This window comes from Cyprinodon variegatus, unplaced genomic scaffold, assembly GCF_000732505.1.
Source record: "Cyprinodon variegatus isolate N-32 unplaced genomic scaffold, C_variegatus-1.0 Scaffold294, whole genome shotgun sequence".
In the NCBI taxonomy this organism is placed as follows: domain Eukaryota; kingdom Metazoa; phylum Chordata; class Actinopteri; order Cyprinodontiformes; family Cyprinodontidae; genus Cyprinodon; species Cyprinodon variegatus.
Window position 1 is genome coordinate 722382 of NW_015150747.1, and position 21106 is coordinate 743487.

A 21106-nucleotide genomic window follows, 5' to 3' on the forward strand; every position below is an offset into this window, starting at 1 on the left:
TATATATATATATATATATATATATTTATATATATATGTAGACATATACATATAAATATGTGTATGTATATATATATATATATATGAGAGTCATAGGTACTTGCTGATGGCAGGGAAATTATTTGTAAGAGCATTGAAAGAGCATTAAAGAGCATTAAATTAAAGTTATCATTCCTGCATAAACCCTGTATAAACCGTGTCCAGCTCAAAGAATGTCCCCTGTAGCTCAGCCAGAAAAGAAAACACATCAGCAGCAGAAAAACAGATAGGATGTTTATTTTAGATTCATAAGGAGAAGGGAGAGCTAAATGCTCCATAGCACTTAGAAATGTTCATATCCTCTCAGCACCTCTGCCAGCTTATCCTCAGACTATCCAGATCGCTGGACAGATCTCTGCAGCTGAAGTAAGAGTAAGCTCTGCATATAACACCCATCCATATCCTGACCAATCACACACCTGTTCTCAGACATGCTGCTGGAAAAATTTCTGCCCCGGCGTCACACTACAGGAGGTAGATTAAAGTGGGGCTCCAGCTGTTTAATGAGCGGGGGTTTCTCTCATGGGCCAGGGTCCAATCCGGTCCAAGTACCGGACCTTCCTCTGTGTTCATGTTACACATAATAATGCTAAAGATGTGTATTCACCCTGATGCTCTATCTCTCTATCACTCAAGACAAACTCTTTGAATAACACTTCATAACTTATATGTATTAAATAACCAGGAGACATGACAACAGATTCTCATAGAAATTGTAATCTTACTCAGATCAGAGAAATTGCTTAGAATGTACAGAAGGCAGCTATTCACCTCTCAGGAAGTGGCCCCGATTAACAGTTAAAAAGGCATTTTATACATCTCCAGTCTACATCATCTTAATCGCTGACGCCTGTGACTCGAATTCCAACCCAAACTTCTGTGGATTTTCTTCTTTTGTGCTTCACATTAAAACAAAACAGCACAAGTGTGAAAGAAACTAAAAGAATCTGAAAAGTGTGGCGGGCATTTGTGTTGATCCCCCTGCAGTGTAAGGCCATCATCATGCCATTCATTTGACTGGGCCAAACTGCCTGTCCTTGCAGAAGGAACTCATCCACTCAGCATGTGCTGCCACTACCGTGCTTCGCAGTGGGGATTGATTGATTGATTGATTTACTTTATTGATCTCACAGTGGAGAAATGTACTTGTTACATCAGCTAAAATAGTCAAAGGAGAATAAGAAGGTGCCAAAGTAATACAATAGTGCATGGGAAATATAAGATATATACAGTAGGCTTGTCCCGATCCGATCCACGTATCGGATCGGACTCCGATATTGGCAAAAAAATGCGTATCGGCAAAGCATGTAAAAATGCTAATCCAGACTGCCGATCCAGTTTAAAAAAAATCCAGTCCGTATTTTCCAGTTTCGCCGATTGAAACGATCCATTCCACTATTTTGCGACAGTGTTCCCCGAATCCGGTCCGCATTTTTCAGAACACCTTCAACACACCCACAGGTCTTTTTGGGTCTGTCTCACGACCTAACCATTAAAACAGGTGAATTGGAAGATAGCGGGGAAAATGTCAGCTGTGTGGGATTATTTTATCCTGCAGGATGTGTAGATGGAGATTAGGTGTGGAGGACATTGGGGAGTATAAGGCATTTTTGTGTAATAGTTCACTGTTATTTGCACTGATTTTTTTTTAAGCAGTGTCTTTTTTCAAGTAGAGTCCTGATTCTAAGTTAATAGAATATTTTCCACTCTTGTCTGTTTTGCATTTTTATTAAAACTTACAGTAATACTTGCACCTTTAACTGTTTACGGTTTTACTGTTCACTGTGCAATTTCAGATTGCTATTCATAATTTTGTCCAGTTTGTGTTTATCTCTTAATAAACAGGTAAGTTTGTTGTTACCAAGCATTGTGTTTTATTCAATCTCACCTAATTCAGCTGGCTAGATGTTATCAAGAGTACTAAAACCCTTTTCAACATGAGTCTTACAACTAAGGCTAAATACTTTAACTTAAACTTAAATACATGCTCGGATAGGCTGGTATCGGCCAGTATCGGTATCGGATCAGAAGTCCAAAAACAATATCGGTATCGGATGGGAAGTGCAAAAACCTGGATCGGGACATCTCTAATATACAGTGCGTCCACATGACAGTTTTTTTTTTTGGAAGGATAATTCTATCCCGGCGTCGGAGAAATTTCTTAGAATGTACAGAAGGCAGCTGCTCACCTCTCAGGAAGTGGCCCCAATTAACAGTAAAAAAGGCATTTTATACATCTCCAGTCTACATCTTATTTTACATCATACACATTAGCAGATGTTTAGACATCCATGGCTCCAGCCTTATCGATATATTACACTTTGTTCTTAGCTGAAGGACGCCGCTCTCTATCCATTTCTAAATCTTTGCCACGTACAGAATAATGATTATAACTGTGTATTCAAACAGAGGAACTGTCTTAGTATAGATTAGATTAGAAATTTACTGGTCACATATTGGCATAGTAATTAAAGAAGGTGCAGGAAAAAGGTGCATTAAGAATAAACAATATATATACAGTATATCAAGGTATATACAGTATATCAAGATAAATAAGGATTAAGGCGCAAGTGTACATGTATCACACACAATGAAAAACAAAATGAAAATAAACAAATAAAAAAAATTATTTGATTTAATCAAATTTGAAAATTTGATTAAAACATGAGTTGTGAAACGCAACAGGCAGCCAATACCAGGGTGTAATAAACTCACACATCTTCAGTGATAATTATCCTAACAATAAGGACGCTTCATTTCAGCCACTGGCTCATTTTCACTGAAGGGTTTCTTTTTATGCCTTAACGCAAAAATAACTGCTTCATTGCCCTGACACATCAAATTAAAGGACTTTGGACTTCTACAGAAATGCTGAACAATAAACAAGCATAATTACAACAGGACATTCTTTGTCTATTAAATCTGAAAATTATTCTTTAGTTATCCAGTAAAACTGATCAGTTCACGGCATTTAACGGCAGAAAAGAGCCTCGGTTCAGGCGCTGCTGTGAGGACATCTGACTCAGATATATATACCACACAGCTAGAGGGTGAGGGGGAGGGCTGCCGTGACCTTTGACCCTCATGATTTGCAAATCCAGAGTCCATTCTCACTCCCAGAGGAACAGCCTCTCCTACCATCAGGTTTCCAGAATACGCTCCCAGTCAGCGAGCGTTGCATACCGGCTTTCATCTGCTAGATGAAAGACCCCTTTAAAAATAAAACCACAGGTAGCAAAGCAGGGAGCAAAGGTGCGTATTTCGCAAGAAAACCTGCGATTCAGAGCGTGGTCTGCGTTCAACTCGACTTAGACATGGTGCTGAACAATCCAGACTTAATTCCTCCAGTGAGAGATTTAACGGGGAAATGATTTAAATTGACCTTATAAGTTCAGGCATCATGGACCCATTAGTGAGGGAGGAGGGGATTAAAGGTTTAGAGCTAAATATCTTTTTATTGGGAGTTTCCTGACAGAAACACGTTAAAAAATATGACATGTTAAGCACTGAGAACTTTCCGTTAGAAAGAAATAACTGACAGCCGCTGATGGTTTCTCCGAGCCACCAATGAAAGCAATCATTTGACCTCCGCCCTGCGGAGCGACCACAAGATAATATCCAGGAAATGCAGCGCAGAAAAAAGGACAAATCGGCACAAACCAGGGAGGTCTGTCAAAGCATTCTCTGGATATTAAGATCAGACCAGATGGATACGTGTGAGAAAATAGTGAGCAAAGCTGCAAACATTCATACTCTTTGGTACGGCTGTGAGGAAAAAAGGCCAGAAAGCACCGCAGCATAGCTCTGACGTGAAGCAGGTGTTGGAACATTATTTTAATAACCTTCAGTTCAGAAAAAAAACATGGCTGGTCTGTATTTCTGCAAAAGCAACACTTCATTAAATTTACAGCAGAGCCAATAAATAAACAAATCAATCATTTTCTCTTGCAGCTCAAAGCCTGTTTGGCAAATAAAAATGAGAAAATCAGCCCAAATAAATAATAGTTGAATTATTATATTGGCTTTGTGATAAGAAGTGTTTATCTAGAACAATCTGTGGCTCCAGGGCAGCATGTGGCTCTTTGGCCCCTCCACTATGGCCCTAATGAAGCCAGGTGGCAAAATTACTTTTATTTTCCAGGTTCTTCTGTTTGTTTCATGTAATTTATCGTTGATCATCTGCAACCCCTGGTACACCAATTTGAAAGGGTTTCAATTTTAGCTTTTGCAGGGAAGCTTTTTACAAAAAAAAAGATAATACCGGATAAAAAAAAAAAACATCTTTTAAATTGTTTTTTTTTTACTTTGATCTCTATACCATTATCATTACAGTCGTTTGACAAAAAAATATCTATCAACATTTTCCAACAATGTATTATTTCCCAATGAGTAACAAACTTTTAACAAAATGTTGATGAGAACAAAACAATAAAATAAAAGTTCAGTTTTAAATCCTCTTCTTTTTCATATTAATACTATTAAAAGTAAATTTTTTGTAACATTAGAATATATCTTTTTCAAAGTTATATTTTCTAATTTTTACTCCAATTTTCTGTCCATATTTAAAAGACCGCTGAATTCTCATCCTTTATCTTTCATATTTATGGTCAGTTTAACTCATTCTACTGAAAAGAACTCTTGAAATGAAATTAAACTTTAATTTCCTAGACTTTCAATGCTGTAGCCTTGGTGATGAAAAGGATCCACAGCTTTAAAGAAAAAAAACAAAAAACAAAAAATTTAAACTGTAAATTTACAGTCATATGTTTATATTACTGTTTTTATATATATATTTATTTACTTTTTTTATTTTTTTACTATTTTTCAAGGCTGCACTTTTAAATAAGATGAAATTGTCCAGAGCTGATCCAGATAAATATTTTTTTTGTTTAACACTTGTGTAAACAAAATGAGAAATAAAATCTGTCTAAGTCTATGTCTAAAAGGGTTATAGAATGCAAAACAGAGTTTCCATTGTCATAGATGAATAACGGTAGTTCAGTGGGTGAAATGGACGTACAGAGAAGTTTAAACCCCATCCACGCCTCCTTTCTCTGCAAATATCACAATTCTAAACTTCCACCTTAAAACGGACGAATCCAAACGAAGCACCAAATTGACGTAAACTCTGGGATGTTGCTTTATTTGGTTCTGGCCTGTACTTTTCTAACGCCCCGAAAATGACATAAAGACCAGCCCACTGGTTTACGGCCCAATAACATGAATAGAGGGAGATGTAAGACACCAGTTTAGCTGTTTAGTTTACAGCTGAGTTTACTTCTACAAGAATTACAAAGCAGGCAGTTTTTCTATTGAAAATGAGCCAGAACCATGGGCACGCATGCATTGTTCCACAGTCTTCCAAAGGATCCGAAGACTTGAATAGACATTTTTGTCTATCAGAAGATCCCTGCAAAGTTTGATGCTCACCTGTTCATTTGCTCTAAGGACTTTACCAAAGACAGCTTTCAAAATCTTCTACAGTTCAAAGCAGGATTTGCTAAACTTTTACTAAATCGAGGGGCTGTTCCGACCGTAAGGCCATCATAACCATAAACTGTAAGTATGGCTTAGTTATGGCTGCCTGCCCCCGTCCACAGGGGTTCCTGGACCAGCCCTGGAGCTGACGGCTCAGTTCGAGTCCCCAGTGTGTTTGAACTACGTGCTGCAATGTAGTCGACCAAAATCCCGGACAATTTTGAAATTCCCCCTAGACATTTTTTTAGGTATGAAAAGTGGGACATGGCCAGGAAAAAGAGGACGTCTGGTCACCCTACTATATGAACAATTTAGACGTTTCAGTGAGTGAGTGCTTTCTCAACCAATCAGCGCACAGCTCATCTACATATTCATGAGCATACCATAAAGGGAAGATAACCTCTCATTCCATTCTAGGGCTTTTAACCAGGCTTGCATTAGGGCTCATAGAACAGCAAATATGCCATTTTCAGCCCAAACAATGTTACACCCTATTCAGAGACCTTAAGGACCAGCACCAAATACACTATAGAATCATTCTATCACCCCTTTAATTAGTGAAGAACTCTATGAAACAAATCCTGACTGTTTTTTTTTAACAGGCTAGACGTGGAAGGAGGTGATCCGGTTAGATTAGACTGAAGGTCCTTCTTAACAGACCGCGGCTATGATTTTCATCTGATACTTGACCCCTTGATACTTTTACTGAGCAGCAACAGGAAAGCAGATAGAAGGAGAATAATGGAGGAGTGGTGGCCTACTGGTTTAGATCCGAGGGGTTCTGTTTCTGAGAAGGACAGAATCTGACAGACTGCCACTCAGGGTGCCTCAGCAACACCCTGAGCCACAGAAAGCCTCTGGGCTGGATTTAAACCCATGACAGATGGCTGCTGCAGAAGAAGTGACATGCAAGACATGAGAGCAGGAATACGCAGCAAGTCAGGACACAAACTGAGGAATGAACCAATCACTGATAACAATCTGAAAAAGTCTGAGAGCATTATAGATGAAGAAGATCAGGAACAACCAAGAATCAGTGGTGATTAAGATGTTAACCACAACAGTTAAACAACAAAAACATGAAAATGCAAATAAAGAAATGAGACTTCAAACTAAACTCTAAAAGACTGAAAATGAAATGGAAACATGGATGTGTGGCCAGAGGTTTAAACATAACTATGGCCACAAATATTCTAATCAAACCAGCGTGGAGTTCAGGAAAAGACTCTTGAAATCCATACCTCAATCCTTTTAAAACAAGGTTTCTTCAACACAAGATCCATGTAAGAACACAAACCGGTTCCATCAGTTTGTTCCATCAGTTTTCCACAGAGACCCGAGGTGAGAAGATGGCTCAGAGCTTCTCCTTCAAGTAATCAGAGTGTTTGCTCCGGGCTTTCATGTTGAGGAAGCAGATATGGATCACGGCTAAAATTACCCTGAGAAAGATCTTCATCAGAACCACTTCTTCATACATATCAGAGGTCTGCTTTCTAATCTCTAAATTAGTACCTGATGGAGGGATGTCTTCTTTACAGCTCGCTATCAGCATAGAGGTTCAGACATGTCATGGTGGGAGGGTTAAGTCCTCCCCAAGATTAAAGTCTCAGATCCACAAAGATCTTTGAAAGCAGCAGCGAGGTGTGACGGCGTAAAAAAATGTTATCTGCTGTTTCCATGCAAAGCGGAGATAAAGGAAGCTGATGTAGAAAAGCTGTTGAGAAACTACACAACTTTGCTGGTATTCAAAACACTGCCTGCATTTGGACACAGCGTTTGCCTACATGTACGCTTCATTCAGACTAAATACTTTTCACATGTCAGAAAGGCATCTAACACCTCAACAGTGACGTTCGTTAAAGACGGACACGCGTTGGAAGGAGCTACCCTCTTGTTTTCCATTGCCGGCCTCTTGTGCAATGGCAGACAGCTTCGACAGGTAAAAGTAAACCTTAAAACGTAATCTGTTCAGTCAGTTCATTTAGACTATAATCTTTCTGTTAAAGGGGACACTACACAGAAGTCAGACTTTTTAAAAACATGTTTTCTGACCATTATGGCTGTTGCCATAAGGCTCCGCTTGGTGCTTGAATATGAAAAATGCAACGCACACAGAGACAGAAAGGGAGGTGAGAAAGAAAGAGGAGGTAAGAACTAAGGTGAGACAGAGATAGGAAAGAGTGAATGATAAGAGAGAAAATAAAACAAAACAGCAAAAATAGAAACATAGAAGATTTACAGTAACTCCAATAAGTCTGCTTCCACACCAGTATAAGAGGAGAGGAACAAAAAACAGAGAACCAAAGAAGACAACAGTCAACCAAAGTAAAGATTTAAAAAAAATATCCCTTAGATATCCATGTGTGTGGAAGGAAAACCTATGGTGATTCCATGATATTAACCAGGGTGGTATATATCTGTAGCTGCAGCTTACTGTTCAGTATTAGCTCGATTATTATTGTTTTTTGTTTTTTCTTACAACCTTAAATTTCGCTTATTTAAATTTCATAAACCAAACTAGTTTTTACAGCTTAACTTTAGCCAGGTAACTTTCAACCCGGACACTTTCAATTAATTCAATTCAGTTTATTTTTATAGCACCAATTCACAACACACGTCATCTCAAGGCACTTTACAGTTCACCAGATCATCCAGTCAAATTCATTAAAGGTTTTCTAGCTAAGGAAAACTAGTTGATTGCATCGACTGATTGACACTCAAGGCAATCCCTCACATTAAGCATGGTTGTAGCGACAGTGGAGAGGAAAAAACAGCAGAAACGGGCTCAGTTTGAGCAGAAGCAGACATACAGAAAGAAACCGAGATAAAAGGCAACTGTCAACCAGCTCCACAGGTGGCCCCATCCAGCGAACACATAGCCAGGCAGACGAGCTCCAAGCAAGACCCACGTCAGAGGACTAAGAGAGCACATCCAGCCAGTCCCAGTAAGAGAAACTGGACTGGAAAAAAGGATGAGCTTAAACATCTATAAACAAAGGTGTTGATGGCAGGAGCACAGCTGATCTCCAGGATGGAGTCACAGCCAAACAGGAACAGACCAGATGAAGCTACTATGAGAAAAAGCAGAGAGAGCTTAGCGTTATAGATTGAACAAAGGAGTTCTGCAGAGCAAAGCAGAATGATGAAAAAGGGGTCCCTATGTCCTCCAGCAGTCTAAGCCTAAAGCAGCATAACTATAGAGATAGCTCAGGATAACCTGAGCCACTCTAACTAGAAGCTTTATCAAAAAGGAAAGTTTTAATCCTAGCCTTAAAAGTAGACAGGGTGTCTGCCTCACGGACTAAAACTGGTAGTTGGTTCCACAGGAGAGGAGCCTGTGCAACCAATTACACATGTGCATATTTTTTTTAAGCTCCGGTCATACCTTGATGGTCAGCATCAGGTATTTTTTTCAATTTTGGACATATTCATAAAGAGTCCAGAGCGTATGTCGAATGACCGTGTACCCATAATTTATCCAACGTAAGGATTGAAAATGTTGACAGTGAGGTAAAACCCAACTTTCTGTCAGCCATTTAAAGTTGGATTGATGTTGCTGCTGACAAAAACACAGCTTAGACGTGGAGCTCCAGCAGGACAAGGCTTCCCACCGGCATCTGTGTAGAAATTTTCTACACATGAACAGTGTAGAACGATATGGCTACCAAATGCCCAGCGCTTTAATGCCCAGTGAGCCGAACATTTTGATTGATGACCTGTTTGGGTTTCCCCAGCAGTGTGGGAACAGATACGTCTGATTGATTTTATTTCCATTCCAAACAGGCGTCCCGTCAAAGAACAACACAGATGATGGTTTTCCTCTTCTCTTCCAGCTGAGATGGGAATGTTGAAGCTGCTTCAACTTCAAACACCACATCTTAACACACAGGAACTTCCATTAATCTGATCACTTCCCCATGTTCCTAGTCTTAATCTACACTTGGCTCAAACTGTACCTCTAACTCTATTATATTACATTAAGGAAATGTACCAATCTTTGTTCCCTACAAGGCTTTTAAGGCCCCTGAGAACAGAAGGGCATCACATGTGGTCCTGAATAAGAAACATAAACATGTATAGAAAAGAAAAAAGGAAAATCAAAGAAAGATAACGGTTTTACTCAATCACCTGATTTGGCTTCTTTAGCCACTCACCACACTCTGCTGTTTCTATATAACGGTCAAAGCAGCGTAAATATTCCCAGCTTGGTTTTTTTCCTCTAGCAAGAAGGAAGTATGCAGGAAGTATTTGCAGAGTCCAAGAGTGAGATATGAGTTCATTAATGATTGAAACCCTTCGGTGTGGGAACCTCCCTGCTCAGTTAGTCTCCTGAATGCTTTAATCCTCCAAGCGAGTCCTCAGCTCTTTTCTACAAGAGTCATAACTACTCAAACAAATTTAATTTAAGTGAGGAACACATTAAACTGACCCAGGTGGATCTACTACGGCTTTGTCTTTTCATTTCATAGAACATAATCCGGAAGATTTGCCTTTTTCAGATAAACTCCACCAAACAAGGAACAGAAACAGGATCAACTCCTTTCTGTGTCTATTTGCAAACCAGCAACAGGTTGCAAATTCAGCCAGAGTGGCTTCTAAAAACACACAAGACCTGTGGTCAATGGTTAAACGAGACAAACGGGTCACTTCAAGGCAGGCCGTAGGACATCAGGAAAGTGGGATTTTTATTAAAGCAGTCGAAAAGAATGTGGTGTGCATCTAAAGCGAAGAGCTGCAGTTCCAGAGTAAAAACAAACAGAACTGAAGAGGCAGATGGAAGATGGAAAACATATTTATTCTCAAAAGGAAACAGGGCTGTATCCCAAACAGGACAGGGTCACTCCGCCTCAGAGCCACCAAAGGCTAACATGGAAGCTGAATTCTGCCAACAGACACGGACATTTCATTTCAACCCTCGGTGTGAAAGGGAATGTAAATAATGACAGGTTTAGAAAGGCTTAAGAAAACAATAGAACGGTTAGCTAACCCTAACCTCTGTTTGGAAAGCAGATTCAGATCTGGTTCAGTTCAGTGACTCACTGGGCAGCCATCCCTCACAGAGTTTATCCTCTCCATGGTCTCCTCACTTCCCCGTCCTTGGTTAGCACGGCTCAGCCACAGACGAACCGGTCGGCCCAATCAGAGTAGGTCGCAACTTTACATGCAGCTGAGAAAACTTGACCACAATACAAAGGACAGCAGAGGATGGATTCCTATCTTTTTCCTCTAGTCCAGGGGTCTTCCACGTTTTCCAGGCTAAGATTCCCAAAACTGATGGCGAGATAGAGCGGGGACCCCCTGATTATAATTAATGTATTAAATTGTGTTCTATCAAACTGGTCCTATAGTCACTCTATTACAGATGGAGTCATGTAAACAAAAAGTAATTTCACCCTGGGATTATTAAAGTATTTCTTCTGGTTGATGGGACAGGTGTTGTGAATGAAACGGTGCCCAGCTTGAAAGAGCTCCTGTGTGTCGCTGAATGTGTGCATTGATGACTGAAAGACATCTTCTGCCTCCATTTATCTGTTTACATGTGTTGAATTCATGTTAATGTGGATTTAAAGACATTTTAATTAGCAAAACAAATTTCAAAACTTTCGCGACCCCCATGCAGTACCTCTGTTGACCCCCTAGGGGTCGCGGACCCCCTGTTCTCTCTAGTCTATTATAACATCAAATGTAACCCTTTCTGCCTGAACAGTTAACAGCCCAACGTATCCTCCCTGCATAGCGGGACAATGCAGACGTTATTCTTTATTCAATGCTGGATGGGACTGGGAATAGAAATATTCACTAAAACTTTATTCTGAAAAGAATCAGGATATGTGGGCATTAATGTTTCAGTCCTATGAGTCACACTGGGCCGATATTCATAACCAATATTCATTTCCATTCAGTTGGTGTTTTTGTTTCAGGAGGGGGATGTTTGGTCATGTGACAGTAATTGCAATGCAGCTGGGGATTGTGGGTGTTTAACTGAAGCATAACTGAAGCAGAGAATGATGTCAGCACTGTGGTTGGTTCTTCGCAGTGTCCAAAAATCTGGTTATCACAGCAATACCAATGTCAATGTCGGCTCTGATTTTTAATTGTTGCATCTCTTAAAGGAGAAGTCCTATTACATTCACAATACAAACTCTTTAAAGTACTTTAAGTATGAAATTATTACATACATTTCAATAAATGATAAGTGTTTTTAATTAAGTGTAATTTCATTTGAATGTGCTTTATTGGAGACATCCAAGTTTGTCAAAGAACACTACTGCCACCTAACGGTTTGTCATGGTGTGGTAGCGGCTGTTGAGCAAGTCCCACAGTTGTATCTGGTGTTTGTCAAAATGCACTATTATCCATAATGGGGACGACCAGTCCACTATGCGAAGCGGAGAGTAACGGATTAATGACGTGTTCGATGGTAAATCCTCCCTCTTCAAGTTGGCAATCCAACGACGAACCCGTCCGTGGAAGATCAGGAATCAGAAAGGTGAAATAACAATTTTTTTTTTTCATTTTTACGATGTATTCCAACATCCAACTGCCATGCATGTGGGCACTGTCAGTTTCACTATAGCTCTGGTGAATTTCAATGGTGAAGTCCTCTGGAAATCTTAAATAATTGTTGTTGATTGCAGATGTGTCTAGTAGTTCATTTGATTTTGTTTGTAACGCGGGAGAATGGCGCTAGGCTTACTGCAACGAGACGTCACTGCTGATGTCTGCTGCTTTATCTCCTCTCAAAAGCAAAGTGTGCAGATTTTCACACTTCCCTGTATGTTTAGACTGATTGTGTCAGGTCATCTTGTAATCTGTGAGCAGCAATCTGTTCTCCACTAACAGAGACACTTTGCGGGTCTGCACAGCGTTAGGAAAAGTCAGGAAATAGGTTTGTGATATAATATCTTCTAACACTCCCTCCACTTAAGCTCTATCAGCTCCCAGTTTACGCAGCCTCTTGGGAGCGACTAGGAAGCATCTGGTTTATGGATGAGAGGCCTTAGATAAAGGGGCCCCTAAAATTAAAATAAAGAATATAAAAATTGATTCACTATTTCAAGCCAATAGTGTTATTGGAATCCAGGACAAGTCCTTATTGCCTTTGGAACATTCAAAACATTTTGATGGGAAAAATTAATGTCAATGTAATAAAAATGCCAACTTTTCCAAATATATTAAGAAAAATAACAAAAACTCTTGAAAAGAAAATCATGAAAAACACTCTAAGAGTAAAAGAAACACATTTTTTTTGTACAACATAACCTAAGAGGCATCAATGCTGATACTGGCACTTACATTTCTTAGTTTATAAACCTAAATATAATAGTTAACTAGGCTTATTAACTTTTTAACTTTACCTTTTTTTCTTGACTTAACTTTTTTTTTCAACTTAATTTACAATAGGTAATAAATCATTCAAGGGGTCATCTAATTGATCAAATGCCAAAATAAGATGTGCAGCCATGTCGCAATATCATAGCTGAATTATGGATATAGATCTTGTGCTTCTAGACCTCACTAAGTGACAGGGGACTCCCTTTGTAAGGGCTATGCAAGTGATCAAAAACACCACCTTGCCCTATAAAGGGTTAATACTCTTACTGTTGGTGTTTTCTACTATACTGTTTCAGCTGACAGTAAAGTGACTTAGAATTCATATATTTCTATTAAAGGGCTTAAATCTATAAAACCAAAACTGGCAGCGTTGTGGTATTAAAGTGGAAATCTATACCTTGCCCAGTACGTAAAACAACACAATCGAAATGAACCAATTAATTTAAAACATGAGAAATACGTTAATGTTTTTATATAAGGGCTGAATCAGTTTGCAAAAAATCAAAATTAAGATTTTATTTTGATTTGCCTTTGCACAAAATGCAAGCATGTAAATTTGATTTGAAGTTTTTTTTATGAGCTTCGAAGATTGCTGGTCTATTTACTTGGAGTGAATTATCACTGGACAATAAATTAGTGTGTAAAACTGCTAACTTATAGCTCCCATCTGTGGATCTATATGCTAACTGCAACTCTCTTCCCATCTGTGAGGTGGTAAATATATGCATTGTATAGTTAAACCATATTTTATTTATTTTATTAAATCTGCATTATTAAGTATTTTAGATACCTACAAGCTACTTTGCAGTGGTTTATATTTTATTTCTGCCAGTTTCAATCCTTCAGAAACTCTTCTATACTGAATGGTTTTGCCTCAGTTAGGAAAATTAAAGTTAAGTGTCATAATGTTAACAATAATAATAATCTTTGCCTTTATGTCCAAATAAGTTTGCATTGTTACATTTTTGCCACAATATAGCAAATAGTATCTAGTAGCGACCCAGATTAAAAAAATAGGACTAAAGAAAAAACATAATAGATTGTACGAATAAGTCATAATTTATAACTTTGACCACTGACCAGTCTAAACTCATGTTTCTAGGAGGTTCTCACATGTTTTTCCCCGTAAAAGCTGCTTGTTTGTTTTTTACCCAGAAATTAAAAGCTATAAAATGAGTCAGATATTTTATAACAAGAGAAGAAATATCCTAAATCTGGGTTCCTCCATATGAGAGAGAAAATATTCGGGTTATGTTTTCCATCATCCTGCCTTTTATTCTGTTTAGAGCTCCTCTTGTTTCTTTTTACCAACATATTATAACATTACCACATTTAAAGTCAAGCTTTACAAAAGACCAATACATAAAACTGTCTAACTTCAGAAGGATTATACTGTTTAATGCATTTTATAACTTTAATCTGAAACCTTTAGAGCATTGGGCCCCATGCCAGAATCATTCATACGCACATATTCCTTCTTAAATAGTATGTACAAGTGATTTAGGAGAAAATCACTCATACGTACAAATTTTCCGATTACTCAAGACGGACTTAGGAGTCTTGTTCAATCAGTCAGCTGTTATCCAATCCCAATTTATCAATAAATGACATTTGTTGTTTCTTAAAAGCAAATGTTCATTTTAATAGGCTGCATCAGTATATATTATGCAGCTCTGCAATTATTAATGACATTTTTATTGGCTGATGAAAGAACTATGGGTCACTACACCTGCAGCTGGCATGTCGGTTTTCAGGGACTCTGGTTTCATTTGCTGTCAGTTTGTCCAAAGAGAAAACAGTCAGTGACTCTATGTGAGGTCAAGCTACTATAGAAATAACATCTGGAACAGAATATGGATGAAAGCTCAGCAAAGCTCCTAACGGTGAGACTTTCATTTATTTCCCTTCATGGCAGCTCCTTGGCTTTGTTATCACACTGAATGTGGTTGTTTGGGTCTGGTGGAGGAAAGACTGTGTCATTGTCAGAGGCGTGGGAATTTGTAGCCTTCTATGGAAAAATCAGGGTGGTAATTATTCAGATTTACATTTATCTGGAGCGCACACTCACTTATGGCCTACATCACTTTTATGAGGACAATTTCCAATAATTATTGCAGTTATTGTTTGTTGAATCTGACTGTCATGTAAAAGCCCACAATAGGAGAAAAACTAAGAGAAATTTACCATAAGTATATGAAGATGTAGTTGCATGAGGCCCATTGATTCCCAAAGCTGGGGTCGTGACCCCACTTGGGGTTGGTGATCAACCTGTTGGGGTCATGAGATCCGCAACAGAAATTAAACTGAAAGACAAATATTTTTGTGTAAGTGCTTAAATATATAAAAGCATCACTTAAAAAAGGACTAAACCAACTACTCCGGTTGCAATATTATTCCACCTGTAGTGGATTAATTTTGTAGAAATGTTTGTATATATTGCCCACAGTTTTGGTAATGAGTGGAAGCTGATTAGTTTTGTATCCTATGCTCAAGTGTTTGCTCATGAGAGGACAAAGCATGCTTGAAAACCAAATGGTTGGTGTGATCTCACAGAATTAATGCAGTATCAGAATTTTAAAGTGCAATTAGCACCAGTTGTTGACATGCTAAAATTGTTTAACCTGTCCTCAAATAAAAAGCATTGGAATAAAAATATGTTTCTTTGTCTTTAGACAGAACAAGCTTACCGGTAATCATTTAAGTGGAATTTTACAACCACCTTTTTTTAACAGTCAAGATTTGGGGAAGGATCTGTCTTCATTACAAAGTGTGAAATTTGAGTTTTACCATGTGAGGCCAGAGAGGAAAGATCAATTTAGGGGCCCTGCTGGAGACATTAGGACATCCATACATCCACCTTACCCTTAAAAAGATTGATTTAGGGAAAAAAAATGTAACAAGAATAATTGAAATGTAGAAAATCCAGTGGATTTACCTATAAATAGGACCAATAAGACAGTCATCGAGAAGCTGGTCAGAGCACTGACCAATGTGCCAAAGTGCAAAAATCCACCTTATACGCATTATTACCGTAAGAATAAAAGGATACAGTACATTTCTTTTGGGAAAATGACACCAACTGGCAGCCGACAAAATGAAAAAGGAGAGGTCCGAGAGCAGAGCTTTGTGGGACACCCCCCAGAAAGATCAGTAGGCTGCATTCTGTAAATTCCTTTTGTAAAGAAAAAACAATCTAATGTTCAACACTTTGCAGCAGAGCACCCTTTTAAGTGCTAATGTAGTTAGCAAACAGGAAGACCGCAGCAGTCTTTTACAGAACTGATTTATGTGCAGACACATTTGATGTGTGTTTGATTTCAGACTGTGAGTGATGCAAAGGGCCAGATGTAGCCAAGGGGCTGTAAAAATGCCCTTATAAAAAAGTCTATCCAGTGTCAGTTTACATCATATCTCTTGAACAACTAAGGTGGTTTGGTCAATTTTTCAATTTTTCAAGTCACTATAAACTACGAATGAATTAGTTGAATATATTAATATGTATTTCATATGATATTATGCGTTTGAAAGTGCTGCACTGCTCTAATTGTAGCACCCAAACACGCCCTTCTCTAATTAAAATTCAACAGACAAATATTATTTTATCACCAATGGAAAAGTTTTTTATTTATAAGCATTACCTGAAGGTTGCAACCTGATCCCAAACGAAAACTGTAAAAAATATTTCATTTTGGTCCCATATCTGATGTGTTGGGTCAAAATATTAATCTATATTTATTCCAACTTAAAGACACTCTGATTTGATATGCTTTGCTTTATTTGCAATCCAGTACATATTGTTTTATCAGTGCTGTTTGTTTAGACCACTGCATTTCTCTTTTGCCAACATTCAGCATCCCAACAAGATCAAAAGCAGATCTTTATTGTGTTTTCATAAACATGTTGAAAATATGCAATAAAAAAAGGGTTTAATTTGTCTGGCAGGTCGCCTTCAAATAAAACAGAAATAAAAGGACCTCTGAAATCCAGCCGTAGTAGATCCACCTGGGTCAGCCATTTACAGCTGAACAGGAGCAGCCAAAACAAACTGTATTCACTCACAAAGCAGCTGGTGACCAAAGTTCTACATCCGGTTCTGGACAATTCTGGTTTTTTTTTCTGAAGATATAAGCATGCATGAAGTAAGGAGAAAACATGGCTGTCCACCATAAACCTCATTTTGGCAGCAACACATGGACATTATCCTGCTTTGCAGTTTGTAAACATGTCCGTCAATGGAACTGAAAAGTTTTGACACAATGCAGACCACCCATGCAAACCTTGGAGAAAAGCTGATCTAGTTAAACATCCATGATGGTGTGAACTGTTTTTGTCTTGCAGCATCTTTAAAATATCCTGCTGTTTCCCAAAAAAGTACCTAAAACCAGATGCAGAGGTTTCAAAACAGACATTTTTGAACTCCAGGCGGTAAACTGAACACACGCATTCTCCTGCAGCTTGACGATCCGTCCCACAATCCTCACATATTATTGACATGCTTCAGAAAGGTTTCCTGCTGTCAGCAGATTGCGCTCAGATGGAGATGGGGCTCAAGGAAGAGCAAAAAAGAGGCTCGTGTCTCTTACCCAAAAGCCCCCCCAGGAAGCACAGGGACGGTTGCAGCATGCTGGTCGGCTTTCCGCAGGGCTCTAAACGCAGCACAGTGTGTTCGCACAGATACACACACACACACGACACCGGCGTCTGCAGCTCTTGGGTGTGCAGAGGGGCACGCAGGGCCGCCCCGCCTCAGGTCTTCATGGCAACCTGTGAGCCTCTCTCAGACAGACTGAGACAGTTCACGGCTCCAAACTCTGCAGCCAACAGTCTGAAAGACAACAGAGAAGAGAGGTGAGAAAATCTCAGGTATGACCTTCTTCTATACCAGTTCTACCACACGACAGAAGCTTAACCTCTTGACGCCCTTTTTGCAATTTTGCAACAAACGCTTTGTATTACGTATACACCCAAGATAGCATGTGCTCTTACTTCCATTACCATTAGCCGTTATAAATGTCACACAATTGTGTTTGTCTTTAAATAGAATGATAAAAACAAAACAGTTTGGCGTTGAGTTAAAGGGAAATAACCTTTTTTAATATATACAAAAACAGTTTTTGCAATCTCAGACTGTATCCTTTATGGATAAATTTCAAATATGTCTTTTCTTTCACTCCTCTTCCCCATTGTGATCCTTTTATTTTTCTATAAATGGAGCCTAGGCTGCCTTCATCCGCCCTCGACACAGCCAATCAGCTTTGAACCACAACTCCACGAAAGCCAATCAGCATCCAAAGTTCACCTTAAAAGGCCTCCGATCCACAACTTGTTTGCTCCTGGTGCGCAGGCGGTAAATGCGCTGTGGGACTTCCTTCAGTTTCATTCCTCCTGGACTCTTCCTGCATTCCCTCTCTCACTTCAACAGGTCAGGCAGAAGACAGCCATGTTCTGCCTGGTTCTGCCAGAGGCTTCTTCCCAATGGGGAGTTTTTCCTCCCCACTGTCCCTTCATGCTTGCTCATCATGGACAGGTTCTTTCAACCTGTGTTATCCAAGCTGGACTTCCATCTTCCAGGTCCCTGAGTGAAGCTCTAGAATCAGCTCATGCAGTCCACTGGATCGCTCCATAAAGCTCAGCAGACCGTCTCTCTAACCAGCAGACTGACCAACTTCATCTATCTCCACTCCACCACCAGTTTCAGGCCTGGGGGGGGAACTGACCTGTTCTTTACGCCTGTTCATTCATATCTATCAAAATTCAGTGCTATGTTTTCTGCCGAGGTCTGAGCGCCAAAGACTAAGTAATTGTATCAATAAATTTCTTCTAATTGTCTTTTCTCTCCGTGTGAGTTTTTCCGATTGAACAGCAGCAAGGCCTCGGACACCGAGTATAATGTCTGTGTTTTGTCTTTTCTGTGTTTCTGTGTTCTTGGATGGGCTGTACAGAAACTGAATTTTTCCTTCTAGGATTTTTTTATTTGAAATATACATATATATTGATGCAGGTGTCCAGGGATTAAAGGAATAGTACACCCAAAACATGATTAGCCTTCATTTTCTACTCACCCCCATGCTGAACAACACTCTGGAGTACTTTTTTGATATCTCAAATGCATCTGGAGATCTGGGAGGCTTCTTGCTGTCTGCTGACATTCAAATAATGGAGGTCTATGGCGCCCGAGGCAGAAAGGTCCATAAAAGTCCACAAAAAACGTGTCAATATTCCTCCATACTGCTCGTCCAATGTATTCCAAGTATCCTGAGTGGGTAGCATCCAGAATTTACTCGAAACGAAGTCATTTAGAATGTTTTTAGAGCATAAACAGTAGTGTATAGGATTTCCTGAAAGCGCGCACCTGCGCGTTCATGACGCTACGGAAGCCGGCAGACCAAACCAGATGAAAGTGCGCATTCAGCGTCTGCTCTGCCGATAATGCAAGCGTAGAAGAAGAAATGTGCTGTTTACCTGTGCAAAGAAAGAAACAACGAAAGAAAAATGTCTGAGGACTTCAGTGTTGAGGAAGAGCATGAGTTCTTTGCCGAGCTGAATGCGCACTTTCATCTGGTTTGGTCTGCCGCGGTTTCCGTAGACTCGTGAACGCGCTTTCAGGAAATCCTATACACTACTGTTTATGCTCTAAAAAACATTCTAAATGATTCTGTTTCGAGTAAATTCTGGATGCTACCCACTCAGGACACTTGGAATACATTGGACGAGCAGTATGGAGGAATATTGACACGTTTTTTGTGGACTTTTATGGACCTTTCTGCCTCGGGCGCCATAGACCTCCATTATTTGAATGTCAGCAGACAGCAAGAAGCCTCCCAGATCTCCAGATGCATTTGAGATATCAAAAAAGTACTCCAGAGTGTTGTTCAGCATGGGGGTGAGTAGAAAATGAAGGCTAATCATGTTTTGGGTGTACTATTCCTTTAAAGTAATTCCTTACATGTTTTCATGTTAAACTTGATATGATCACCTAAATGACCACCAAAACAGTTGAATCTGCTGCAGGAAGTGGCATTAATAAGAATTTTCTGTTCTGTTCACCTGTTCTCTGTTTCACGCGCTACAGCTCAGCTCAGCAGCCGGTCAGGTGACTTTCTGAGGACAACACTGAAGCTCTGGGGTACTTTGCGCTTAGGGAACAGGTTTCCTCTCCATGTTCATCAGGATTCTCCACTCATTCATTCAAATCATTATTTAAAGCTCCTCTTTTTTATCCTGGTGTTCATGTTTTTGGGTCGTTTGCATGAGTAGCTTTATCGTTGTATGTCTTCTTAACTTTAGAACTGATGTATCTCAATGTTCAGCATTTTGGGTAAGTATTTTTAAATGTGCGTAAAAAAAAAATTAATGGCAGCCAGGTTGCATAAGTACGCATATCGTTTAATAAAGAGCCTTTATTAATCAGTATCAGTGCTCAGTCTTAGTTCAGTCATTCATTCATTCTCTGTGGAGCCATCAGCCATCCTCCGTGGCGTGGTTCTTTAGAGCGGCAGCTTATCTCCTGCTCGCGCTCAGATAAGCTCATCAAGAGGCCAGCTCTGTCCGACGATGCGCCCTGGACACAGTGCAGGTGGTGGGAGAGAGATGAACCCTGACAAAAATAACACAATGTGTCCCAGTCCATGCATGAGGCTGTTGCAGAGCTGTTTCACTGACAAACTGCTGCATCGTAAAAGCAAAAATGATTGTTCTCGCAGATCCTTCCTCCCTGCAGCTGTTAGACTTTATAACCCTCATTTTTTCTCACAAACCCAGTAAGTGTTTAAATCCCTGCTGCTTTGCCGTCTTTAACTTTCTAATAAAGTTTTGCTTGGAGGTTTACATGCATATATATACAAACATATTTTGTACCGTTGTTAAAGTGACTCTTTTTTTGTGCACCCTTCTTGATTTTTTTTTTACTTTGCTGTTATTAACAACTTTTAACTGTATTTTTCCTTATGCTGCGGCTTTTTTATTTTTGGGTTATTGTCTGCTTTCATCTGTATTTCACTTTGATGCTGAGACAAGCAGTTGTCAAAAAATGGAGGGAGCTCAAACCTGCTCCTGGAACAAAAGCCGAACTGAGGTCGAGCCTCTTTTGCTAAAAGGTAAGATGCTGTGATAGAATTCTTATATTCATGAGAAAAAAATGATCAGATATGATAACTTCCTCTTCTTAAAGGAATAGTACACCCAAAACATGATTAGCCTTCATTTTCTACTCACCCCCATGCTGAACAACACTCTGGAGTACTTTTTTGATATC

At 39.4% G+C, this 21106-nt stretch overlaps 1 protein-coding gene across 4 annotated transcripts in view; it reads right to left on the reverse strand.

Moving 5' to 3' along the window:
• Positions 1 to 21106, reverse strand: part of il34 (interleukin 34) — a 104012-nt gene that overhangs the window by 67066 nt on the left and 15840 nt on the right. For 2 of the 4 annotated variants that reach the window (XM_015383805.1, XM_015383806.1), the window contains exon 2: positions 17436 to 17677. In XM_015383805.1, coding sequence (XP_015239291.1) covers positions 17436 to 17475 — 40 coding nt within the window. In that variant the 5' untranslated portion in view covers positions 17476 to 17677. Of the gene's footprint in view, positions 1 to 6758; positions 6960 to 7029; positions 7147 to 17435; positions 17678 to 21106 lie in introns of those variants that run through there. The other 2 variants (XM_015383807.1, XM_015383809.1) reach the window with 2 other exon arrangements.